General features: G+C 41.6%; 2 protein-coding genes across 8 annotated transcripts in view; one reads left to right on the top strand and one right to left on the bottom strand.

Moving 5' to 3' along the window:
• The window catches only part of HDHD2 (haloacid dehalogenase like hydrolase domain containing 2), a 45,882-nt gene extending 42,527 nt beyond the window's left edge, over positions 1 to 3,355 (top strand). For all 3 annotated transcript variants that reach the window (XM_004484689.3, XM_004484687.3, XM_004484688.4), the window contains exon 7: positions 533 to 3,355. In XM_004484689.3, coding sequence (XP_004484746.1) covers positions 533 to 636 — 104 coding nt within the window. In that variant the 3' untranslated portion in view covers positions 637 to 3,355. The remainder of the gene's footprint in view (positions 1 to 532) is intronic.
• The window catches only part of KATNAL2 (katanin catalytic subunit A1 like 2), a 150,946-nt gene that overhangs the window by 29,666 nt on the left and 93,464 nt on the right, over positions 1 to 27,816 (bottom strand). For 4 of the 5 annotated variants that reach the window (XM_004484692.4, XM_023586401.2, XM_023586397.2 and 1 more), the window contains 3 exons: positions 12,023 to 12,185; positions 11,033 to 11,135; positions 10,190 to 10,524 (listed from right to left, as the gene is read on the bottom strand). In XM_004484692.4, coding sequence (XP_004484749.2) covers positions 10,385 to 10,524; positions 11,033 to 11,135; positions 12,023 to 12,185 — 406 coding nt within the window. In that variant the 3' untranslated portion in view covers positions 10,190 to 10,384. Of the gene's footprint in view, positions 1 to 10,189; positions 10,525 to 11,032; positions 11,136 to 12,022; positions 12,186 to 27,816 lie in introns of those variants that run through there. The other variant, XM_023586400.3, reaches the window with a different exon arrangement.

Here is a 27,816-nt window from a genome sequence, read left to right as displayed (position 1 = left end):
GCACCCTGCTGTGCAGCCTGTCGTGCCTGGCCCCAAGGCCTATGAGCCATTCATCACTCCCTCCCCACCCCCGGCGCTCTCATTTGCCAGGCTCACAGGGCCCGGCTTGGCAACTACACATGCTGTTTTCAGTCACCCTCGGGAACTGATGAGGCCTCTGCCCTCTGGAGTCTGGGCTTCCATTTAAAAGCATTGATTTAATCATCATTCCTATCTTCAGGGCTAGTGGGGGAAGAAAATTATTTCATCAACTGTGGAGATTTGAAGAGAACCATAGTTGTCAGGTGACGGGATACCTGTGACTGAGTCTATTGTCAAAGACCAGAAAGCCTGGGAAAATGCTGAATGTGACATCTCATTGAATTGCCTCATTGCATCCTAACGCCTCAATAAAAGGTGCTTTGGGAGCTGTGGAGCCCTTGATTCTCTAGTAATCATAAGGGTGGCTCTGTGATGGCCTAGGTGTTCACAGGGCAGATAATTTTGTATTCTAGCAGTAGCCTTTGTTCACTGGCTTTACTTTTCATTTCAGGAAAATATCGAGCAGCAGATGAAGAAAAAATTAATCCACCTCCTTACTTAACTTGTGAGAGCTTCCCTCATGCTGTGGACCACATTCTGCAGTATCTACTGTGAACCATTATGTGAACCTGAAGCAACTTGAAACACAGGTTTCGTTGTCTGGAATGAATCCCTTAGCAACTCAACACCAGCATAGACAGACACATACTGCTCATTGCAGATCACATTTTAACCCTCTTTTTTATTGTGCATTAATTAGAAAGAAAGGTATTGAATTGCAGCCAGCTACTAAGCCTTGCTAATCTCTTTTGTTTTATTTTGTAAAAGAAGATGAGACCCGAAGAAAGGGAAAGCTGAGATTTTTGTGCCATTCCTTTTAAAATATTCATCAGGTTAGGCAGGGCTGGGAGGGAGAATCTACTGTAGGGAATCGTATTCACTGCTATCTCATCCCTGGTAAACTGGGTGGGGGAAATTCAGATTGTGAATAAAGTTGATTGGTGTTTTTTAAATTATAAAGTAATATGTTGAAAGTTAAAGCATTGGGCTATAGTTTTAATATTGAGTTCAACTGTGAAATCCATCAGAAGTGCCAAGGAGAATATGAGGCAGAAGAAGCCAAATGAATTGTCCTTTAGCCCAAGTGATAAGTGAATTTGCTTTAACGGATTTTGAAAACTAGATTATCTACTGCATTATTCCCAGCACGGGTGACTTCTTTTTCTCTTCATTAGCCAGAGATGACTAATTTAAATTTAGAACCTGATTTTAATTTAAAATAATATTTCCATTAATAACCTATTCATTGCAGATACCTATTATACTGTGTAACAGTTGTTTTGGAAATTTTATGTAAAATTAAAACTATCAGTATTTTACAGATGTTTTAATTAGACATTGTTATTAACAGGAACAGTGCAGAAACTAAAATCAAGCCTTTAATGTCTTATAGACCATGCATTTTTGAAGTTAGTGTCCACTGGGGTCCTATTAACTGTACATTTGCAAGATTTCATTATTTTTGCCTCTGACACTATGGGAAAAATCTTTTAGAAGCTACTGGGACAGATTCAAGCTTTTATGGACTTGGTTACTACAGCTGTAAAATGAAATCTCGTCTCGTAGCATGGATCACTCTTCTCATGTTAAACCTACCAAAATGAAGGAGACTAAGTAGGTAATGATTTTTCTCCTGCATTTGCATACTGTGATAATCCTGGGCCTCTGCAATTGTTGTACAGGGCTCCTGGGCATTGAATTATTAGAATGTAATTGAGCATCACTGTAGTGTTCACCTTATTGAAGCTCACTCTGATGTTAATGAGCTTCGGGTTTTGACGCTTGTTTAGAGATCAGCTTGGTTTTGGATGGGAGGGGGCAAAACTAAATAGATGGCAGCTCCCTCTCCTTTGGTAAGAAGTGGTAGTTTGATGGGCACTCCTCTTGTTTTTACAAATGCCCAACTTAGCACTTTATATCCTCTAGTCCAGAAGACAGATGTGAAATGACCACCACCCCAAATCAGGATGAGTGATGTGGCTAAGAGCATTGACTCTGGAGCCTAGCTGACAGTTAACTGGCTCTGTGGCCTTGGGCAAGTCACCTATCCTCTTGTACCCCCATTTCCTTATCTTTAAAACGGAGGTACGATAGCGCATACATACATAGGGTTGTTGTGCAGGTTAAATGCATTAAGCATATGTTAAGTACTTAGAATAGAATCAGGTGAGGGAAGCAGATGTGGCTCAAGCAATTGGGCTCCTGCCTACTACACAGGAGGTTCCTGGTTCAGTTCCTGGTGCCTCCAAATGAAGACAGTGAGCTGGTGTAACAGGCAGGCACAGCAAGCTGACCCAAGAAGAAAAACATGAGTGACACAGCAAAGCATGGAGTGGAGGTGGTTCAAGCAATTAGGTGTCTCCCTCCTACATTGGAGGCCCCGGGTTTGGTTCCCCTTGCCTCCTTAAGAGCAAGGAAGCACAGTAAGTACAGATAATGAGGGGGTGGGAAGAACTAAATAAATCTTAAAAAAAAAAAAAAAAAGGTGAGAAAGAAGTGCCTTGTGTTTTTGAAGCTGCTGCTGCTTATGTAAGAGGACTGCCTGCATTTACCAACCTGAAAAGCATTGACAGAATTTCTTGCTTGTTGGTCAGTGGGCAAAGACCTCCTGAGAACAAAATTAAAAAAAAAAATTTTGGATTTCATTGGGGCAAGGTGGCATGTAGCGAGAGGCTCACCACACAGGTAGTAATATTGCTTGGTACCTGGTGGATGGGCTGCATCAACTATAGCCTGTTCCTTGGGTACCTGGATCAATGATTCCTTGACCCAAACATTATCAAGTGTTTGTTGGTTATTATCTGGCAAGTGCCAAGCTAGCTCTGTGAGAAACAATCACTCTTATAAGGAAAGGAGTCTTCCTCAAGGAGCTTTTTCAGTTGAGAATACACAAGACATTACTTGAGAACAATAAGAAGACTCAACTTGTTGAGAAATAAGAAGCATAACCTCACAAAAATATCTAACAAGTCACTCCTGCCCCTGCTTCTGTAAATCAGCCTGTGAAAACATGGCCTTGCTGGAAAATATCAAGTGAATGACTCCTCCCCCCGCATCTGTAAATCAGCCTGCAAAAGCACAGCCTTGCAACTGCAGTCTGCCTCTGTAACCCGCTTGCAAGATTTCGCCTAGCAACACATTAGCCAATGAGCAAAAGTTATGTTGATCCTACCTGAAATCCTATATACACCTATGAAAACTGAAAAGTAGGACTCAGAATTTGGAGATTGACTCTCCTCTGAGCCCATGTGTAATAAAACTGTTCCTCCATCTCTCCAGAGTGCCAGTCTTGGGTTTCTTCTATGGTTCAGTACCCCTAGTTTTGCTGCAACAAACTCAGATGTCCCCTCTGTGATGTCTTCCCTGACTCTGCAAGGTGGAGTAAGGTATTCCCTCCCATGTGCCCATGTAGCACTTGTTAGATTACACTTATTTTGCCACACTTCTCCCCACTAGACAGGACTGCATCTCATTCTTTTTTTTAGATCTGTTTTAGAATACAAAGAGATACTCAGTTACTGAACTGATAAAAACTAGATGTAAATATTATTGAAATTTAATGTTAAAAGATACAGCTGGGAAAGGAGAAAATAAGTTTCATTTTAGACTTGTTGCCTTTAATGTGCCCACTGGGGAAGCCCCAGTAGATGCTGGGAAATAATGGATGTGATGCTCTGGGGACACGTTAGAACCAAAGCAAAGAAGCAGAGATCATTGTTGGGTTAGGAAGTACATAGAGTAACTGGAAAGGGTAAGATCACCTGAGCATAATATGCCTGGCCAAGTAGTGGCTTCTCTACTTTTCCATTCTGGTTTGTCCCTGTGGGCCATTTAAATCTTAGCTTGGGATTTTAAATTTAACAAACATTATTCTAAGGCTTACTAACTGACCTGTCCACAGAGAGGTTCATAAGGATAAATAAGATTCTTGTTTTAGATCAAAGTTACTATAAAATTTCCCAGCTTAGCTGGTTGGTCTGCCTTAAGGCCTAAATTTAATAACTGAGGTATTATTTTCCAGCCCCCATCTAAAGGGCATTGATCTCAATGTTCCAAGGACAATGTTTGCATCAGTTTTACTGTAATCCTTTCCTGGGCCGAGAAAAGTTAACCACATGACAGGGTAGATCTGGAAAGAGTAGGAGAGCATCCATTTCAGGAGGTGGATATTGAGTGCAAGGAGCCCAGCACATGCTAGGTTTACAGGAGGGCAATCACCAGTCCTGTGCAGGGGACAGACGACGGTTCTCCCCACTTCCCTCTCACACCTCCTTGCTCCACCTACATACCATTCTGTATCTGTCAGAGCTGGTCTTAATGGCTAGGTAAGGAAAAGGGCTTGCTCTGAGTCACAGTTCCATCAAACACCTGTAGCTGTTAAAGTCAGAAATTCCTTTGGAATTATGATGTCCCCGCTTCACCTTTATTCCACATTTAAAATATGGTAGTGTGTTTGTGGAAGTTAAAAACACCTCCACTGGTCGTGTTCAATTGGTTTTGGATCAACAGTTGTTCATGTAGGATGAAACTAAGTCTCTGACCCCTGTAAGAGTATTTTTTAAACTGCACTAATCTATTTCACTGAAACACCTGCCTCAAGCTGTCGAATCCCTTTTTCATATGAGTCCTTGTTTGCATAGGGCCACACTTGCATTATTGGGTATATTTAACTTAAATCACGAAAGCCTTTCTGGCACAAATGCACAAGGCTTTGTTGACTTGTTTTATTTTTTTTTTTATTTTTTATTTTTTTGTTTTGTTTTTAGGTATTATGCATTTATTTATTTATTTTTTATTAATTTTTTTTATTTTTTATTGACTTTGTAATAATCTTACATTAAAAATATATATGTGAGGTCCCATTCAACCCCACCCCCCCCACCCCCCCCTCTCCCCCCCCCCCAACAACACTCGTTCCCATCATCATGACACATCCATTGGATTTGGTAAGTACATCTTTGGGCACCTCTGCACCTCATTGTTGACTTGTTTTATAACAGCCATTGAGGCCTACTACCCAAACCATGTTGCAGTCTTTAAGGGGTAGTAACAAGACACCAGAGCACCAGAAATCATTTTTCATAATGCAAATGTGTATCTGTAAAAACCAAATAATTTTGAATACCTTACTTTGTCCAGCACTTATCTTCACATCATACACATCTTAACTCCTGTTTGTTTCACTGGCTGATGTGCATGAGAAAATGAACTACAAATACTTAGTGCTTTACCCACAGTGGGCATTTAATAAGAAAGACCAGAATGCAGCTCTGGTCCAGGGGAGTCATATTTTCTCTTTGGGGAATTGAAACATATAAAAATGTATCTTAACAAGCAAAGGGCTATGACCAGTTCAAAATGGTTGTATAACTCCTCTAAGCAAAAAGCTAAGTGCTCTGGAGCAGTAGCCACAATTTATAGCCTGTGGAGCAAATGGAGTGCTCAGATGTTCTTTGGCCTACACTATTTAAAAAATTGTTTCTTTCATTCAAAATTACCACAATTATGGAGCTTACATTTGAGTAGGGGAGACAGACAATAAAATATGCACACACAACTACTTAATAAATGAGAAAGATTGATAAATGATTTTTTTTTAAAAAGTAAGAATGAGGTTGGGAAAGCGGATTTGGCCCAACGGTTAGGGCATCCACCTACTATCTGGGAGGTCCAAGGTTCAAACCTAGGGCCTCCTGACCCGTGTGATGAGCTGGCCCATGCATGGTGCTGATACATGCAAGGAGTGCCGTGCCATGCAGGAGTGTCCCCCACGTAGGGGAGCCCCACGCACAAGGAGTGCGCCCCATAAGGAGAGCCGCCCAGTGTGAAAGAAAGTGCAGCCTGCCCAGGAAATGGCACCGCACACACAGAGAGCTGATGCAGCAAGATGACAAAAAGATTCTGGGTGCCGCTGACAATCCAAGCAGACACAGAAGAACACACAGCGAATGGACACAGAGAGCAGACACCTGGGGAGGGGGACGGGGAAAGGGAGAGAAATAAATTTTAAAAATTAATCTTTAAAAAAAAAAAGAGGTTGGGATTATTTTAGTTAAGAGTGGTCCCAGTAGTTAAAGCCTCTTTCGATGTGATCTGAACGAAATAAGGGAGCAAGCCTGTGAATTCTGAGTTCAGATGTGTTAATTTAGTTGCCAACATCTGAATATCAGGATATTTCAAATGCAATCAATTACTATTTTTTCTAGGAAGACTAGAAGATCTGGCAATGCCAAATGTAAATTTTCACTTGGCAACATTCAGTTGGAGCTGAGCTGAGCTGTGGCCTTGAGATAGGTGCTGTCCCTCTCAGTTCACCACTGACCCCACCTCTTCCTTATCTTACACCCAGCTTGCTTTACTCACTTATTATTATGTCTCATGTTCCTGTAAGTAAGCATTTGGATGGTGACCTCTGCTTTAGAAGAAATTCTACACATTGGAGTAAATTACATTTAACTCCAACAACTGACAGACCAATTTTGTATATCCCTATAAACTTAAGAGTTATAATCCACTTTAACGAGAAATAACCACAGAGACTTTAAATGTGGTTAATCATATGTGGTAGTTGATCTCCTCCTCTTCAAAACAGTGGAGGTACAAACCCACAGGAACAACCCACCAGAGAATGGTAGAGGAGACATCAGTGGACAAGAGGGTACAATAATTTGGAAGCTGGAAAGCAGGTAGAGGGTTGATAACTAAAATCAGCATAGATAAAATACAACCAGAAGTCATCCTGTAGAAGACTCAAGACTTGGGAGTACAGAAAGAAGGAGGGTTGAAAAGGGAGAGTGGTTAACAATGGGTAAACAGAATGGAGCCACAAAAACCCTCTCCATTCTGAGCACTCAGGTGGCCACCACCACCTAAGGCAGGAGAAAGTTTATTTTCTGGAATAGCGGAACCAGCATGTTAGGGCCTTGGGGCAATAGGCCTGGCGGTGGGCCAGCTGTGATGCAGGGCTGAAAACAGCAGTTAGGTACAAATATGCCTACTCTACAGTGGTCCCTAGTTCTTTTCCCCTTAGAACACCAGTACCAGAGGGGGTGGGGACAGAATTGAAAGTTTATCTGATACGTTTGGCCATTTGAAAAATAATACCAATGAGTTTCTGATAGACCAGAGAATGTATTGCAAAAATATGAGGATGGATACTTAGAAAATTAAGCAAAGGTAGTTACTGATTCCAGAAAAGACAAAAACTTGTAAAGAAAGAAAATCTAATCCTAATTCACTACTTGGTTCTGCAGCGAACAATGTTTACAGTGCTAACAAAACACTGACCATTGAGTTACTCTAAAACTGTGATCCCAGTTGGGATGATAGGGAAAGACATATGTGTGGTAGCTGGGGTGGGCGACAAGAACAGAGATCAAAGCGCTACATTACATTTCATTTCATCCAAAACAGGAAGCCATTAGATAAGGTCTAAAACTGATCAAGGAAGAAGTCATCTAAATGAATGATGTTAGAACATACACATGAATAATCATTTGGAGAAACACTTCACAAAACAAAGAGGAGCAGTGGATTGAATATCTGATTGGAAACTGGTAGAAGTATTACAAAGGTGGCCCTGGAGATTCTTAAAGGAATAGAGGTTGCGGGGGTGGGGGGCGGTGTCAGGCACACCATAGGGTGTGTATAGGTGTTTGGAAGTGGAAGATTACTCCATGTATGGAGTGATGACAAAACTGCATTTATCCTGAATGGAGGCAGGAATGGGCTAAAAGGACCATAATGTATTGTCAAAGCATGCTATGCACAGAATTCTTCTCTGTCCCTTCACCTGGTCACTCTCAAGTAAACTTTCAGGACAAGCAGGTCTACTTCCAAACCACAGCAAATTAGCAATGACAGTTACAGTTCCATCTAATTGGGAGTTTATGAAATCAGGAAGGCAGGCAATGGGCTCAAGCTGATGGACTAACAGCTACAAGAAATGTCAGCCCAAAGAGCAGGTGTCGGAAATTCAACAGTAATATAACCTGAAGTCATTTAGTTTAGAGTCCAGTGTCTGTAGGGCATCACTAGTGCTGTATAGTACAATATCTAATGCATGTGAACTTTAGGTTTAGCATGTGCTAAGATGAAAATTTTTTGGCTTATTTTAAATTTGTTTTATAAGGTATATTTTAAATTTGACTACATTGCCCATGAAAGATATTTTAAAAGGTATTTTAAAATATTCCATTCCAAACAGCCAATCCCCCACCACCAACCCAAAAGCTTTGTTTTTCTTGAAAACGTTAAAACCTTTCGGAATACTTAGCTATCCAAAATGTCTCTTTTCCCAGAAGTGTTTCCTTTCTGTAGGAGTCTGCAGGGATGAAGAGAGCAAGGATGTGAAAAGAAGGGAGCTGGGTAAGTATGAGGGGGGAGTACAGGGGCTGGCATTACTAGAAGCCCTCAAAATTGAGCAAGAGTTGAAGGTAGTTGCAGGGACCACTGGCTTCTGAGGGCAATGATTCTAGCTGTTTATAACCTCATAAGGAGAAGGGAGGAGCCTAAGAGCAGGGAAGACTCAGGATGAATGTTCTAAAGACTCAGGTACCCCACCTGAAGCTTTGGCTCCAATGAGGAGCTGTGGGAATGAGGAGGTGTGGGAATGAGAAGGGCAGAACACACTGGATATAAGTGAAGAGTCAAAAGATGTTCTTAGGTCTCTAAAAAAGAGTCTGGAGGATGTCAGAAGGATTGCCCTTATGCACACCTGAGCAGAGTCTCAGAGACAGATAAAGTAGATACAACCCCAGGTATTGGTCCTTTTGAGGGCTATAGAGACCCACAGGTTCTATGGTCATGGCAGATGGGGTTCACTGCCATGTCAGTTGGCCCTTCTTTGGAGCTGGTGCTTCTGCGTGATGGAGCTGGACACAGATGGGATCTCTTTTCACAAGACTTTCATGCTACTTTACTGGAATTGTAGTGCTGGGGTTTAAGATATATCTAGGGGATTTGAATCTCTGGACTGACAATATGATAGCCAGGCCCTGAGCCTCAACAGACTTCAGCTCCTACACTCTGATTTATTGGACTTACCCCACTCAGCTAACATGGAGTTGAAGAATGTCAACCACCACACCATGGAGCCTAGAGTGCCTACAACTGAAAGCAGGAGGATTGCATCCAGTATCCATGTGGAATCTAAGCCTCCTCTTGACACAGATGTGCAATGGACACAACCAATCCAAGGTCCACAGAGAAAATGTGGCATTGGTGTGGGAAAAGTGGCCATGGTGGCTGCTGGTGCGGGGAATGGGAAGAAGAGATGAGATGTGGAGGCATTTCGGGACTTGGAGTTGTCCTGGGTGGTACTTCAGGGACAATTACCGGACATTGTAGATCCTCCCAGGGCCCACTGGATGGAACGTGGGAGAGTGTGGGCTATGATATGGACCATTGACCATGAGGTGCAGCGATGCCCAGAGATATACTTAACCAAATGCAATGGATATGTCATGATGATGGGAGAGAGTGTTGCTGTGGGGGGAGTGGTGGGGTGGGGGGCGGTGGGGTTGAATGAGACCTCATATTTTTTTAATGTAATATTTTTAAAAAATGAATAAATAAATTTAAAAAAAAAAAGATGTTCTTAGGGGCTGGAACTCAAAGCACTCAAACTAATTTCTGGTGGCATGGTGTGCTAATCACCCCTACTCAAAGCTCTAAACTCAAAATACTCATCTCTAGAAGGAGGGCAGTGACATTTTCTGCTGGGGCCTAGTGTGGTAGGGTTTGCTGCTCTGAAGCTGGTTGGGGTCAGAATTAGGGAAAGGTGATGAAATTCAGAAAATTCCCAAGAATGAGAAGCAAACTCTTATTTCCTTCCCTGATCCTGTCCTTATCCACCCTTACACTGTCACCTGGTCAGACATCTGTCAAGCTCAGCTTTAGTCGCTGACCCAACTCTGAGCTACCCTGGGCATTCCAGGATCACTTTTCTAAGTACTTCTTTTTTTTTTTTTTTTCCAAAATAAAGATACCAACTCACAAACAAGGGACACTACAGGAATTGCTCATCAAAATTGTCTGCAGTCTAATTGTGAGGAAAAATCTCCCCGGCATGATCTAATGGCACTTATACATGTAATTGAAACTGTCACCATTTTGCTGACATTTATTGTGCAAAATTAATGAAAGTAGCTCAAATTTCCTAAACAGAGTTGTCCAAATTAATCCAGTCCTCAAAAATAAATTTTTCTTTTCCATTCCAATTATTATGTTCTTCTCCCACTTACGCTAATAAACCAGGAGGCCTCTGTGGTTGCCTTTGTGCCCAGGTCAGGTTCAATGTGATTCAAACAGACTCAAAGTCTCTTTGCCAGGCTGCATATCTCTGAGTCAGATTCTTTGCAGAAGGCTTGGTGTGAGCCAGCACATCCAAAAAGTCGGCAGTGGTCACAGTGTCCAACTGGAGGGCAGGTAAATGACTGCTCTCTAGATAAAAACATAACGGTAACCACACAACAGTGGACTTCAGGGTGATCAGTGCTCTTGAAATGCTAACAGACCTTTTTTAAGGCACTGCATGATACAGCATACTTAATCATTCATGCAGCAAAAGACTAAAGAGGGCTGGAGAGAAAATTCTTCAATGTGCAACTGAGTTAGCCCCTGAAGCCTAGACAAAAATGTGACTGAAATGGATTGTTATCAAAGTATTATTTAATATTTATATAGTGCCTCAAATGGATCCAGCCCGATGTTCTAGCGTGCCAGAGAAATAAAAGCCTGCGCCCTGAGGAGTTTATCATCTGCCGACAAAGTCGATCCAAAACGGGACACCAAAGGGGGAATGAGTTGAGTACATGAGGGATGATTTGACAAAAGAATTGCAAATGTAAAGATCCACCAAGAGCAGGAGCAAGGCTCCATCTGCTGGTGAATGTTGGATTTCTAAACACACATTTCTCCCAGAACACCTTCTCTGTGGTCCCCACCATACCTGGCTGGTGGTTTTCAAGGGCACTGAAGATTTTCCTGACGGGCCGCATGGCTGCTTCCCTGCACACTAGCTTGATGTCCGAGCCCGAGTAGCCCTCCATCTCCTGAAACAGCCACAAACCCAGCACTGGTCAGCAGCTGGGACGCAAGAGGGGATTACATTCTTACAGGCAGGACCCAGGATCAGAACTCCTGGTGCAGAAGCTTCAGATTCTTGATCTGTCACCCTTGAATACTATACAAAGCTTCCCGGGTAAATAAGGGGGGGGGGGGGTGGTAGGGGAGAGAAGCTGCTAATACGTTTGGATAACCAAAAAAGCTAGGCAATAAACAACTTCCTCACTACCTGAATGCATGCAGTAAGATGCTGGGGAAGGACTGGAAAACACAGGCTGCCCAGGTTAGCCTAATGGGGCCCTTGTGCCCAAATCCAAGGATGATCAAATTTGATAGTCATTTTTGTTGTAAATAAGATCATATCTGCCTTTGAGGAACCTTAGAGGTCATTGTGTTCAAGTGTCCTCCCAAAGCAGTCAATTATTCTATAAGCCCTGACAATGGTGGTAACAGACAATGTACCTAGAGGTTTTCCATTTGTCAAAGACTTTCATTTAATCATCATGTGGCTTGTCTATTACCCCATTTTGCAGGTGAAGTTGAGGCTCAGAGTAAGTGACTTACCTGAAGTCATACAGCTCATAAGTGGCAGGCCCAGGATTTGACCATAGGTTCCCTGAGTGTCAATCCTATGCTAGTTCCACTACATCACATTGTTTCTCTCTGCTAGGGTATTTCCAAGTGATGGAGAGCTCACCCTTTCATGAAAAAGAGGTCCATTCCTGGAAAAGCTTGGGTCTTTTCTAAGTGTCTTAAGTAAAGAGTCTCCTGACAGCTGGCGGTAAGACCCCACTAGAAGGCTTTCATCTCGTGGGTCCATAGCTGGAGATGCCTCCCTTGGGACAGCTCTGGTGTCAAAGCTCAGGCAGCTCACCTGGCTCAGCATGGCATAGTCCAGTTCTGTGCACAGCTCCAGGGCTCTGCTCTTGCTCACGGGGGGCAGCCAGTGGCGGATCATGGCCTGCCTAGCCTCCTGGCTGGGGAGGTCAACCAGAATCCTCTTCTCCAGGCGGCGTAACATGGCACAGTCCAGCTCCCTGAAATCACATCAAACAGGGATTGGACAGGACAGTAAACATCCTTCTTAAGCAACACATATATGGGTTGGTTTTTTCCTATTTGAGAAGTTGTGGGCTTACAAAACAATCATGCATAATGTACGGAATTCTCATACATCACCCTTCCACCAACACCTTACATTGTTGTGAAACATTTGATACAGATTATGAAAGAACATCATCAGACTATTACCACTATCTATAGTCGACAATATACATTTGGTGTATTTTTTCCACACACTCCCTGTTATTAACACCATGTGTTAGTATTGTACTTTTGTTACAGTTCATAAGAGAACACTATTTGTACTGTTAACCACAGTCCATCTTCCACCACATGGTTCACTGTGTTATACAGTTCTGTGCCTTGTACAGTCTATCCAAAGTGTACACTCAGTGGCTGTCACTTTCATCACAGAGTTGTGCAGCCATTGCCCCAGTAAACCTTTCAATACAATAGCTAGATTTTAAGAACAATTTAGCATTGCTTCATTGCAGGAAGCAATTCTGCATTTTAACTGTTACTTAACATCTATGCATGAGTGGATAAGACATTTACTTCATGTTGACTGGGAGAAATGGTAAAAAAAAAAAAAAAGAAAAAAGACACCCCTAAAGCACCTCATACAACAGAGATAATCTTTGGTGACTTAATTTTTTGGGGGGAGGACAACAACTAACAACCAAATGTAAACATTCCCACTGCACTCATAACATGAATTATTCAGTCTGATCCTGCCAGTGAGTAAATTATTCCTGAAAATAACTTGGACGCTCTGGAAGTACATTAACTCTTTCAAAACTCTCATACAGTCTGGAGGGAATGACCATCCCACTCCTTTGCTCCGATGAACTGAAAGAGTGAATGCTTCTTCCAGGGTGTGGAATGCAGACACTCACTCCTATTCCTCCCAATGCTGGGCCACATTTGTGCAATCTTGTATCTGTAAGTCGTTTCAATAAACTTCCTAATATAAAATTTTCAAACAGAAATGTAGAATAAAAAAACGCACATCTGTATTCCTACTATCTTTATCCAAGAGTATTAACAGTCTCCCATAGCTATTTCATATCAATTTATCTCTCTCTTCTGGCTGAACTATTTCAAAGTAAATTACATCATGAAACCTCACTCCTAAATGCTTTAGTGTGCATCTCCAGAAAAATAAGGACACTTTCTTTCATAGCTACAATGCCATTCATCTTTTATAATTGACCCTGATTCCATAATAGGACTAATGTTCAGTCCATATGCAGTTTTTTCCAATCATCCCCAAAATCTCTATTGTAATTTTTTAAAACCAAATTCCAACCAAGGGGGAGCAGATGTGGCTCAAGCAGTTGGGCACCCACTTCCCACAATGGGGGGTGGGGGGACCCTGGGTTCGGTTTCCAGTGCCTCCTAAAAAAGACGAGCAGACAATGAGCAGACACAGCAACAGAGCAACAGAGACAGCAACAGAGACAGCAACCAAAGACAGCGACCAGACAGAAGAGGAAGTCCTCTCATGCAGGCGGGGGTGGAACCCAATCTATCTTATATATTACATATGGTTATGCCTCTTAAGCCTCTTTTAATCTAGATCAGTCTCTCCTCACTCTGGCCCCCATTTGGAAAGATAGGCCAATTGTAGAATGTCCCACATTCTGGATTTATCACTTTTCTTCATGGTACCATGCAACTGTTTCCTCTATCCTGTCCCCTAAGATAGAAGTTAGATCTAAAGGCCGAATTAGATTCAGTGGTAAACATTTTTGGCAAGAATATTTCATAGGTGATGTGTTTTCATGTTATATTACATCAGGATCCACAAAATGCTGGTGTGTCTCACTGTTAGTGATGTGGTGTTTAATTATGGGACCATCTGAAGACCACAGATTTCTCCATTGTAATGGAAACATCATGTCTTTGCAGGCAGTTAAGTATGTACAATACTTGAGCACCATGCAAATGCCTGGTTTCTCATCTTCAACCAATGGTTTTAGCATCTGTTAATGATCTTTGCCTGAATTATTTCATGAGAGCTTGCAAAATAATGCTTTTTCAATTTTTCATTCCAACTGTGTTAGGTGGAATAATTATGTAAAGTAGAACTTTCCCTCACCAACTGGGGATCTTTGATTACCCTGAACTACCTTTCCTATTATCAATAGATCATTTGAAGTGTGAGTCTGTAAACCCTTCTTCTGTTAAAAATGTCAAGCTCCTAGAAGGGAGAGGAGCAGTGGTTCAATTTTCTAGTATAGAAATTGGGAAATGCTTGTGTGCTGAGCCGATTTAACCATTGTTAAACAGTAACAGTGAAAACACCATCTCCAGGTACCTCACATTCATAGACATGGAGGACTTCCAAATTCCTTCCCATTTTTCTTACTCTTATTCTGAACCTATGTCACAATATTTCCTTTTAATTAAGTTGAAATAGTAAAAAACACACTTCCAAGGAGGATTTCTGAACTTGGAGGGATGGGATTTCTTTAAAGATTGTGCCTTTCCTTTACTTGTTGTTCTTCCAATTCTGTGCTAAGAATTCACAGTCCAGGGGTGCTTTACTGGCAGTAACAATTACCTATTTCTTTTTTGCACTTGTTTTGTTCTCTATCAGCCCCAGCCTCTTGTAATTCATTTCACATCAGAGACTCAGTCACCTTTTCCCCTGCACAACCATTCTCCTTCTCAAGGCCAAAATTTATATTCAAGGTACAGGCTCAAGGATAAAACTATGCTCACAGCAGAACTTCCACTCGAGTTCTTGAAGTGTTTGTCTTCCTTGTTTCAAATGGCTTCCTCCTTGCTCACACACTCAGTGCTAATATCCAGCCAGCAGGCATCAGCAATGATACCATCTTTTCTGATTGGTTGGTACCCATACCACACCAGTTGTTAAATATTTTTAATATCGCCCCTGCACATAATCAACAAAGACATATTGCCCTTCGCATCTCAATTAGTTTCCTCGGGCTGTTGAAGCAAATCACCCCAAACTGGGTGGTTTAAAACAACAGAAATTTATTCTCTGGAGGTTAGAATTCTGAAATCAAGGCAGTGGCAGGGTCATGCTCCCTCAAAACCAGTACGGAAGAATCCTTCCTTGCCTCTTCCTAGCTTCTGGTAGTTCCCGGAAATCCTTCGCGTTTCTTGGCTTGTAGCTGCATCATTCCAATCTCCGCCTCCATCTTCTCCAATCTCTGTGTGTCCTCTCCTCCTCTTATAAGGATACCAGTCATTGGATTTAGGGCCTACCGTAATCCACTATGACGTCATCTTAACTCAATGACATCTGCAAAGACCCTATTTCCAAATAAGATCACATTCACAGGTTCCAGGGTTTGGACTTGAGCATGTCTTTTGGGGGAGCATAATTCAACCCACTAGAATGTCCAAGGATGTTCCAACGTAAGGCTGTATGTGTTATTAAGGATGAAGTAAATAAGACTTCATTGTTGATGAACTTAAAATTAGGACTGCACTTAAAATGGGGAGAGAAGCATTGGACACAGTGATCTCTACTTCCTTCTGAAATCCTACTAAAATAGCAGTAAAGGTATTTTAAAAATATCATAAACCTGCAAAAAACAGAGAATGGGGGAAGAATTGATAGCAACAGAAATTTGGAAGCTGAAAAGCATAATGACAAGCAAAAATTTAGTAGAACCGAGAAACTGATTTCTAAGTCAGCAATAAAGAAATCCAAGAAACTATCTGATTTGAATTTCAGAATCCCCCAGAGACTCAAAATTGGAAATATCTAGTATCTTTACAAGTGATGGTAAAAGTGAGTTGAAAATAAGAGGGTTGGATGAAAGTTTGACAAGAAAGTTAGATTCCAGGTTTCCTTCCCACCTGCAGTGGCAGGGGATCTGCCCCTCCCACACCCTGGCAAAGGGTAAAACAGAGGACCTCTGAACTGGGGGGCACCAGGTACAGCTGAGAAAAGAATACTGTATTGGAAACAGGTAGATTACTTGAATGCCTGACTTTATTAACCAATAAGATACCACCTCTCTTCCCCTAGAACACTAGTAGCCAAGCTCGTACCCTCCAGGGAGGAGAGTGCAAAAATCTGCCTTGAGTTATCTGACCACAGAGAAAGATCTAGAGATACTGATATTAGGGGTTGCCAACAAAAGAGCCCAGCTAAATCCCCATACACACAACCTACTGTTGACAACCTACCGCCCCCCCACACACACATATACACAGAGCTTCCCCATGAGTTTTGTGTGCTTTTCAAACATGAGCAGGCAGCCAAGGAGACCTACCTTTATGGAAAGCCCCTAACATGATGACAGAGCCCCAAACAAGTAAACAAACAAACAACAAGCACATTGAAGGAAATAAAAACCTTCATGGAGATGAGAACTTCAAAAACTATAATATAGATAAAATGTTGCATTTATGAAACAAGAACAGGATGCTATTCAAAAAGAACATTCAAAGAAAAACAAAACAAGTTGGGAATATAAAATATGATCGAATTAGAAACATAATAGAAAGATTAGAAGATAAAGCTGAAGAAATCTTCCAGTATGGGATAAAAAAGACACACAGACACAAAGATTCAAAGGAGAAAGAAAAGGTTTTTTTTTTTAAAGTGAGAGTGAGAACACTGGCCCAGAAGAACCAAAATATAAATAATAGGAGTTCCAGAAAAAGACAGCAGAGAAAACAGGGAGGAGGGATATCACAATGAAATAATTCAAGTAAACTTTCCAAAACTATAGAAAATAATTTTCTGGATTTGAAATATTTTTAAAGCTAAAGGTTAAATAGCACTAAGTAATGGGTACTGATTTAAGCATTTCACAGATATTCTTTTCATTTTTTTTATTAAAACAGTTCCAGGTTTGCAGAAACATCACACAAAAAGTATTTATAACAAGCCTACGAGGTAGGTACTGTTATTCCCACAAGGCAGGTAGTTATTCCCACTGTGCAGAAGAGGAAACTGAGGAAGAAAATGTTTAAGTAACTTGCCTGAGGTCAGAAAGCTAGTGAGTGGGAAGCGGATTTGGCTCAACCAATAGAGCGTCCGCCTACCACATAGGAGGTCCAGGGTTCAAACCCAAGACCTCCTAACATGTATGGTGAGCTGGCCCACACACAGTGCTGATGTGCACAAGGAGTGCTGTGCCATGCAGGGCTGTCCCCTGTGTAGAGGAGCCCCACGCACAAGAAGTGCGCCCAGTAATGAGAGCAGCCCCACGTGAAAAAAATATAGCCTGCCCAGGAGTGGCACTGCACAACGGAGAGCTGATGCAGCAAGATGATGCAACAAAAAGAGACACAGATTCCTGGTGCTGCTGACAAGAATACAAGTGGACACAGAAGAACACACAGCAAATGGACACAGAGAGCAGACAATGGGGCGGGTGGGGGGGGAGAGGGGAAGGGAGACGAATAAATAAAAAATAAATCTTTTTAAAAAAAAAAAAGAAAGCTAGTGAGTGGTGGCACAGGATTTGAATCTAAACAGCCAGAATCTGAAGTCTATGTCTCCATCACTGTAGAAGCAGAAATGCAAGTAGAATCCCACCAAGTCATATCATTGTGATATTTCAGTACACAGAGCACAAAGAGAAGCATAAAAGCTTCCAGAGAGAGCAAAAAAAAGGTTACATTCAATGGATCAAAAAGTCAGATTTCTCAACAGCAATGTAGGATGAATAGTAAAAGAAAATAGAGCAAGCCCTTCAAAGTTCTAAGGAAAAATAATTTCCAGTGTAGAAATCTGTATCTGGCTAAACCATCAATTAAGATGGAGGACAGAATAAAGATATTTTTCAGCATGTAAAGTCTAAAAAAGTTTACTTCCCAAGCACTCTGGAGGACATTCTCCAAAGGAAGAGAGTAAACCAAATGAAAGGAATACATGGTATCCAAGAAACAGAGGATATGGCATAAAAAGAGAAGGAAATCTCCAGGATGATGAGGTGAGGGAGGAGAAAGTAAAGTGAGGAGGGGAGGAACAAGAAGGGAGAGGGAAGGAGAAGACCTTTTAATGGGGAAGTGAAACGGTTATATTCACCTTTTAGGAACTTCAATGTAGTTCAACAATATTTACCACCTGCTGAGCCACCAATACACAGAAAGGAATAAAACAAAGCCCCTGCTTGTAAGTAACTAAGGCAATATTTGGGAGGTTTAGAGCTTGGCTGCAGGAATGTTTGAGTCTGTAAACTTCAAAGACAAAGTAAGACTTGATAACAGGCTAAAAATAAGGAGGGAAGAGAGAAATCAGCCCAAAGAAATGGCAGACCAGGGGTGAGGAGCAGCTGCCATGGTTTCCTCCAAGGCCTTTCTTTGGACCAGTTGCTCCCTTCTGAAGAGGCAGAGGGACTGCAAAATAAAGTTTCTTTCATTGGGAAACATTTTTCTTGGTCTTCCCATCTCATCCACAGAGACCTCTCATTTAAAAGGAAGTCAAGAATCCCCAAAATACCCTAGGAAAATGGAGTCATGCAGAGGGAGGCGGGAAAACAATCTCTCACTACTGATGTCTGTATTGATCAGCTAATGCCCTAAAGCAAGAGATTTACCTCAAAACTGCTTGTGGGCTCAAAATAAGTGCAACTCTCTGACAGCCAGACCTGATGAATGTACTCTTAATAACATCAATAACAATATAGTCATACAAGGGAGGGAAGAGAGGACAAATGGAATGTACCCAGGAATGATTCTTTATGCCAATATATTTATATAAAAAATTTTCATCTGTGGCAGCCAGAAAACACTCCCCTTCACTCCTATGTTTTGACTTTTAAACCTAGTGATTTTTATCTCATCTTTCTTTTCTCTTTGTTATTGGTACTTTTATCATCTCAAGGGTGAGAAAAACCAGGGAGAGTGAGAAACACAGAGAGGCCCTGGAAACCTCAGAGCTTGGCACACTGGCCCCCTGCCCACTGCTGTATAAAAGGTGGCAGCACCTACCAGTCACCTAGATGGTCTACATGAATGGTGAGCCCGTGCACCTGAGCACTTGAGCACCTGAACCTGTGCCAGACCTGCAGCCTGTCTCCCCTGTTAAACCATGTGTTTCTTAGGACATAGAGCCCTACAAACCTTTTGGAATTCAAAAACAAAACATAATTCTTGTTTGTTTTTTCATTCAGGTTTAAACTATCTCCCCACAACAAGAAAAGCAACCTTCCGTTTTGTACGCAAAGTCTTTGCAGTGTATCCACACCCAACATAAAGTGAGTGATCATGACAATCCTTGAATAGCAGACTAATTAAGAAATTGTAATCTTTTGGGGGAGATGATGGGGAGCCAATGAATAAAGGATGGAAGATTATTTTGCCTCCCATAGTGAGCCCTGCTTGAGCAGCCCCCTCAAGCATTTCCCACTTTGGCCAAACTGGTCTTCTTGCCTTTCCCTTGATATATCTTTTATTGTCCTAGTTCTAAGCCTCTACTCAAGCCATTTTCTTTATGTGGAATCTCCATTTTGCCCTGCAAAAGCTGAGTCATTTTCACAGGTTCAACTGTTCTCTATCCCATAAAATCTTTTTTAAAAAAATCTGTCATCAGAAATTACCTCTCGGGAAACGGACTTTGGCCCAGTGGTTAGGGCGTCCGTCTACCACATGGGAGGTCCACGGTTCAAACCCCGGGCCTCCTTGACCCGTGTGGAGCTGGCCATGCGCAGTGCTGATGCGCGCAAGGAGTGCCGTGCCACGCAAGGGTGTCCCCTTGTGGGGGAGCCCCACGCGCAAGGAGTGCACCCGTGAGGAAAGCCGCCCAGCGTGAAAAGAAAGAGCAGCCTGCCCAGGAATGGCGCCGCCCACACTTCCCGTGCCGCTGACGACAACAGAAGCGGACAAAGAAACAAGACGCAGCAAATAGACACCAAGAACAGACAACCAGGGGAGGGGGGAATTAAATAAATAAATAAATCTTTAAAAAAAAAAAGAAATTACCTCTCTTTACTGTCCAATTCTACTCTACTTACTGTCTGTATGAGCCAAATGGGGCTGGTTATATCCGCACCTCATGATTATTTTATGTTTATATCTCATCCATTGTCCCATTAGATTGTCAGCTTCTAGTGGTCAAGAATAATGAACTATATATCTTGGATTCCCCCTTCCTCCATCAGGCAGAATACTCAATAGGTGCTCAATAAATTACTACTGGGATGAATGAATCAACTTGAGGTATAGGGCTAGTGACTTCATGTAAAATGACCTGCTTCCTCAAAGCCAAAGATTTAATTATGAAGGTGAAATCTGTTTTGTTGAAAGTTGGCATTTTATAATCATTAGTTCTAGTTAATAGGGAAAAACAGCATCAACTTGGACAATAGGAATAAAATGTATTTTCATCTTTTGTGAAAATAATGGAAATAATGAGTTTACAAAATGATTCATGCACTTTTTTTTGACTAGGCAGAGCTTTGGAGGATGACTTGAAAGGTTTAGTCTCCAGGTAGGGCCTCTCCTCTCTAGAAACTGCACTTCTCATTCTTAGTAGTGAATTCACAAGCACGAGAAAAGGGAATCAAGTAGGAATGTTTCAGGCAAAAAGTTTAGTTTATGTCTTACTGACATTTGGGTTAAGAGGTTCATTTTCTTACAATGAAAAATGAAAATTACTTCTCATTCTACAGTATCAACAAAGAAGATATATTCCCTTTACTCTGCCAGAAAACACCTTTTTTAAATGCATAACTGAGCCTACAAAGAAGAGGGAAAGTTCTCAAGGGCCAAAAATGATGAGGAAGCTGAAAATTAAGACTAGGTAGTATAAGTTGAAGCTATAACTGACTTGGGGATGTTTGCCTCTTGGGCATAAAAATGTTTGTATTTTAAAGGCTACATAAAGGATAGTGTAGAAGGCCTTGCTAAAGCAAAAACATCAGTATCATAGAAAGGATACAATGAAAGGATATGAAAGGGTGGTTAGATTTCCCCACTAGCGATGGGAGCCAACACAGAAATTTGTCTGTCTTGAGCTATGGGGTAGGAAAAAAAGTCCACTGATAATTCAGAATCACAGACCAGCCCTCCCTGACATGGTCCAAGAAACCTGTAGCCGAGAAATTGGTTTAAAGAGGTCCATATCCTGAAACCATCAAAATTTTTTTTCTCTGAAGGGACATATGCAGTACTTCCACAGACACACCCATTAGCTGTAAGCTCACTGTCAAAAATTACAAAACAGGGGAGCCCCTGTAGCTCAGTGGTTGAGTGCTAGCTTCCCACATACGAGGTCCCGGATTCAATCCCCAGCTCTGATACCTCCAGAAAAAAAAAAGAAATTACAAAATATTTAACAAACCACCATGGGCAAGAATCAGCAGAGAAAACTAACAGCATAATTAGACTCCATGGACAGAGTATAAATAATTATATTTTAAAATGTATAAGGAGGAAAAAGAGGGGATCAAAAACATAAGTGAGGGAAGCGGCTGTGGTTCAATCAGTTGGGCTCCCGGCTACCATACGGGAGGCCCTGGGCTGGTGTCCCGGGGCCTCCTTGTGAAGGCTGGCTTGCCTGCACACTGTGGAGAGCCACCAGCCCTCAAGCACCACGGACTGCCGCCTGGCCTGCAAGCACCATGGAGAAGCAAAAAGGGGGACAAGTGAAAAAAACAAACAAACAAAAACAGAGAAGAGTGCACAGCGAATGGACACTGAGAGCAAAAAACAAGCAAGCCACAAAGGGGAGGGGGTATAAATAAAATAAAATACAGACACACAGAAGAACGCACAGTGAATGCACACAGAGAGTAAACAGCAAGCAAGCTGCAAGCTGGGGAAGGGGGGGAATTAAAAAACAAACAAACCCGTGAGAGACTTTAGCTTCTGGTCCCATTACCCTCTAGTTCAACTTCTTACAACTAGAATTTGATGGCTATAAACCAACAAATAAACATGGAAAGACTCAAAGGTACAAGAAGGAAGGTCAGCTAGGGGCCCTGGGAGTGGGGAACGATGTGGCAGAGTTCCCTGGGTTTCCTTTTTGCCTCCTCTAAGTCCCTCCTGTAAGATAGAGCACCAGAGAAGCCTACAATCCAGAATTTCTAAAAGGAACAGATTTTAAAAAGCCCTAAGAAAAGTCTGCTCTGTCTAGCCAAAGGACTGGGGAAAGGGTGGCCTAGCAGAACAGAAAATCTTTTTGATAAAAACCAGCCTTATTCCAGCCAAACACCACAGGAAGTCTACCCTCCATCTTAGAGGTCAGTGGGGTGGAATGGGAAGCTGGGTCATGGTAGTAGAAATAGTGTGGTTCAACAGGCTGGCACCACATTAAAATCCCCCGAGCAGAGGGTGGTGGTTAAATGAATTATGGCGCAATCACATGGGAATTCTGTATGAGGTTAGGCTGATTTCAAAGATATCCATAATATATTAAGGGGGGGGGGGGGAAGCAGACCATAGAACAATACAATAAGTATCCGTAGGGTGATCACATTTTTGTTCGTGTGTCTGCACACACTCTACACATATATAGGCACACACACAAAAACGTCTAGGAAGATTTATATCATATTACAGAGTTTAGTTACAAGGGAATTTTCACTTACAAACAATACTGAAACATATAAAATATGATTTTTATAATGAACATGTATTATTTTTCTAAAAGTCAAAACAGTTATTTCTCTGTTGGGGGAACAAATGACTATGGAAGGCAACAGATGATAACAAATAACCAAGCCATCGTCACCAGAAGGGTGTATACAAAGATGATAATACTTGTATCATGATGACACTTTTTATAAAGCTGCTATATTAATTTCATAACTTTTAAAATTTGGTTTTAAGTTTTCAATTCACATGTCAGCCGCCACTCTGTTCAAAAGAAAAGTAATGCCAAAGTAGGCCGGGTTGAAAGCTATTTATATCTGATAGACTCAAATAAACTGAGTTAAGTATGAACAGAGCCTCGGCCTTAGGGCAAGGGCAAGGTCTGCCTACTGCTCAGTCAGTCATGTGCCCGCTCCACTGTACCTACCAAGTCCTGCACAGCAAATTCTTTCCTGGTTGTATCAGTATCACCCATAAACCACATGTGGAGGATCAAAGACTTGATATTATTACATGGAATATTGAAATTTTGTATGAAGAGAAGCAATTTTAAGCAAAACAATCTGACCACTGGTTGGCACAAAAATACTATGAAAGAGCATGAGGGAATGCAATTGCAATGAAAGATGGGGGTCAAGGTGAATTCATATTAATATTAACCACTGTTTTCGAGAGGATATTCAAACGAAACACTGGTCTTATGAGATGCTCTGGGAAGAAAGAATTCTGGGGTCAGAGGAGTATGGTTAAGTACTACTGTAACATGTCATCTCTTGCAGTCACAATGCACAATAACATCTTAAGGACTCCCAGGGTGTGGAGCTGGCCCATGCGCAGTGCTGATGCGCGCAAGGAGTGTCGTGCCATGCAGGAGTGTCCCCCGCGTAGGGGAGCCCCACGCGCAAGGAGTGCGCCCCGTAAGGAGAGCCGCCCAGCGCGAAAGAAAGTGCAGCCTGCCCAGGAATGGTGCTGCACACACGGAGAGCTGACACAAGATGACGAAACAAAAAGAAACACAGATTCCCGTGCCGCTGACAAAAACAGAAGCAAAGAAGATTATACAGCAAATAGACACACAGAACAGACAACCGGGGTAGGGGGGAGGGGAGGGGAGATAAATAAATAAATAAATCTTAAGGACTCCCAGGAGTCAAGAATGAAGAAACCAGATGTCCTTAACTCGGTGTCTTTTGAACTTGTTAGGCACTTGATTCCATTTTTTGCATACTGCTTTATTGACCTGGGGCAAGAAAGCACATGAAACATGAAGCCAAAGATAAGATCTCAGAGAGCACTGGTTCTCCCCAAGTCCAAAAAACACGTGTTTGTTGTGGAAATAACCAGGGTTATGTTTGCTGATTCTTCCAACCACATGTGTACATTTCTACAGAAATATATCAGGGAAGAAATAGTTCCCATGGGAAGAAGTCGTTTACATAAGTGATAAAAAGATAGTCAGTGGAAGCAGACTTGGCCCAATGGATAGGGCCTCTGCCTACCACATGGGAGGTCCAAGATTCAAACCCCAGGCCTTTCTGACCCGTGTGGAGCTGGCCCATGCGCAGTGCTGATGCATGCAAGGAGTACCCTGCCATGCAGGGGTGTTACCCGTGTAGGGGAGTCCCATGCACAAGGAGTGCACCCCATAAGGAAAGCCACCCAGCGCAAAAGAAAGTGCAGCCTGCCCAGGAATGGTGCCACACACACGGAGAGCTGACACAACAAGATGACACAACAAAAAGAAACACAGATTCCCAGTGCCAATGATAAGGATAGAAGGGTTCACAGAAGAACACAGAGGAACACACAGTGAATGGACACAGAGAGCAGACAACTTGGGGGGGGTAATAAATAAAAAATAAATAAAATAAAAAGAAGATAGGGTGGTAATTGCCCAGAGGGGTGTTTCAAATTTAATGTTATGTCTAGTGAAAGAGCAAATAAGTAGGAGTCACGAGGTTATGGCACTGGCTTGCCAAGAAAAAAAAGTAGAGCTCCCCACTGCTTAAGTACAGATTTTGTCCAAGTTGTTTTTCACCCCAAACAAATCAAGACAATTTTGTTTCTGGGGCAATAATCTCTCAGCTCTTAGGCTTTCTTCTAAATATTAAATTTGTAGCGTTGCTTGTTTTTTAATTTAGAGCTTGGTCATGCCAGATGTCTGATTTTTAAAGAGAGTCACTAGCTCTTTTGCAAACAGATAAGGAAAAGATGAGTTCTAACATGCTTTACACATATAGTCTTTACCCCTTATTTGTACAAACTCCCACTGAGTTAAATAGACATCTAAAGATGGCATTTGCCTTAATGGCCCTGTTCAGTATCTTGTTTTCTCTGGACTCCTAGTCCTGAGTTTGTGAACACTCAACAATTGAGGCTGGTCAAATTAGCTTTAATTGTGCTTGCTAAACACATCTTACATGGCTATTACTTTAAATGGTACTATTAAAGATGCAACATTTGTTACTCCTCTCATTGCTTATTTACACATCAGATGACACAGGTGAGCTGTTACTGCATGCTTTCTTCTTGTCTTCCTGTACTGTTGACCATGGAAGGCACTATCAGGGGAGAAGTACCAAATGAACAAAGATGCTGCACGCCATCTCGCTGCCCAAAAGGGAGACTACGACTGCCCCTTGGAGATAGACTCATAAGTTAACAAGGAATAAGGGACAGCCTCATGCCCTGCAAGAGGCTAGGGATGAGAATTACCACTCACCATAAAGAATTTCTACCCAGATATTGTATAGTTGGGTATGATTTAGTTATTTCCCCCAGAATGACAGACTGCTCAAATCAGGTAAGCCAAGACAAAGGTCTGTCAAACTTCTTGATGAAAATAGACTATTTCCTTACAAAAGAGGCTTTTGCCATATGTAACAAAGGACTTAAACATTTAAACCCTTTGATCCCATAACCGCTCCTTCCAGAAATCTATCCTAAATAAAACCCAAAACAATCAGAACTTTATTAAAGATTTTTATGCAAGGAAGTTCATCCATTTCAGTGTTGCTTTAGAGAAAGCATGGGAGCATCATGTATGTTCAACAGGAAAGAAATTTATTAACTAAATTATGATATAGTCTACATGTGAGATTTGGGGCAACCATTATAAAATCCAGTTTTTAAGCATTATTTAATGACACTGGAAATATTTGCACTATAATGGTAAGTAATGGAAGCAGGACACTAGTGGAAATACAAAATGGTACCTACCGTCTTTTTTTTAAAGATATATCTATTTATTATCCCCCCCCCCCACCATCGTTTTTTTGTGCTCACTGTCTGCTTTCTGTGTTCATTCACTGTGCTTTCTTCTGTGTCTTGTCTTCTCGTCCGTCAGCACTGGGAACTAATACTGGGACCTTCCGGAGTGGGAGAGAGGTGCTCAATCTCTTGGACCACCTCAGCTCCCTGGTCTGCTGCATCTCTTATTGTCTCTCTTCTGTGTCTTTTTTTGTTGTGTCATCTTGCTGTGCCAGCTCTCTGCATGGGCCAGTACTCTGTGCGGGCCAGCACTTCCGCACAGGCCAGCACACCACACAGGCCAGCACTCCTCTGCAGGCCAGTTATCCTCTTGGGTCAGCTCACTGCATGGGCCAGTTTGCCTTCACTAGGAGGCCCCTGGAAATGAAGGTACCTACCATCTTTATAGAGGGACAAGTGGCAATCTCTACCACAACAACTTCATGCACATTAATGCTTAACCCAGTAATTCTACTGCCTGGAACCTAATTCAAAGATATATTGGCAAATACACCAAGTGCCACATGCACACTGTTACTCACTGTAGCATTATTTATTTTTATTTTTATTGATATAAATCATTCATACATAAACACGCAAAAACAATAAGTGTATAGTAAAGATTGCGAACTTACAAAATATACATACATAGTATCACACAGGGGGCTCATACATCACCCCTCCACCAACTCTTTGTATTGGTGTGAAACATTTGTTACAAACTATGCAAGAGCATTGTCGAAATATTACAACTAGAGTCCTTATCTTACATTTGGTGTATTTTCCCCCAATCCATACTATTTTTTTAAATATATTTTTTGTTACAGATATTGTGAACTTGTAGCATTATTTTTAATAGCGAAACAGTAGGAATAACCCAAATGCCCATTCCATACACATAAAGTGGATTTCTATGCCTCTGTAATAGGAATGAAGATGAACTTTACACACTTATTTGGGAAGATCTCCAGGATATTTTGTTAAGAGAAGATAAAGAAGATGCAAAACAATTTATATAATATGGCACCTTTGGTGTAAGAAAACCAAATTCAGTTATTTTATGGGGTTCTTAAAAAAAATCTTGAGAGTTCAGCTGTGGAATATGTGACAGATTATCTTTGTGTAAGGTCTGCCAGATCCTTCTATTAGTCCAGTGATCCTCAACTGGAGGTGATTTTTGTCCCCCAAGGGATTTGTGGCAGTGTCTGCAGAGATTTTTGGTTGTCACTACTAGGGTTGGAGGGTAGGGGCTGCTATAGGAATCTAGTGGGTAGAGGCCAAGGCTGCTGCCAAACAACCTACAATGTAAGACAGTCCCCACAGCAAAGGATTATCCAGCCCAAAATGTTAATAGTGCTGAGGTTGACAAATTCTGCATTAACTCCTCCATCTTAGGCCAGGTCTGTGTCATTTCCTTATTCAAAATGTTATTGTTATGATAGTATTGGTATGATTACTAAGAAGCTATGTTATATACACAAATGTAAAATATATTTACATGGTAGGAGAAAGCTGAATATTACCTTCTATTGCATATGTTAATTTAAGTAAAAACTTTATACTCCTTCATTTGAATGGGAATACTCGTATGAGCTCATTTTTTGTTTCCTCTTTTTAAAACTATGCATTTCCTAACTCTGTCCAGACAAAAGGCCTAGAAACAATGATGATCCAGTGACAATGAACACTACTAATTGTGAAATTGTGGTCTCTAAATATCATTTTCCATTAAAGGAACCAGGGCTCCATGAATGTATGGCTGATTCCAGATCTGGGGCAGAATGTACAAATTCAGCTGGGGCCATCCTGTGCAAAATAGCAAAA

Source organism: Dasypus novemcinctus, chromosome 16, assembly GCF_030445035.2.
Source record: "Dasypus novemcinctus isolate mDasNov1 chromosome 16, mDasNov1.1.hap2, whole genome shotgun sequence".
NCBI classification, from domain to species: Eukaryota; Metazoa; Chordata; class Mammalia; order Cingulata; family Dasypodidae; genus Dasypus; species Dasypus novemcinctus.
The sequence above is the reverse complement of the archived record's forward strand: the minus strand, read 5'-3'. Positions and strand labels throughout refer to the sequence as shown.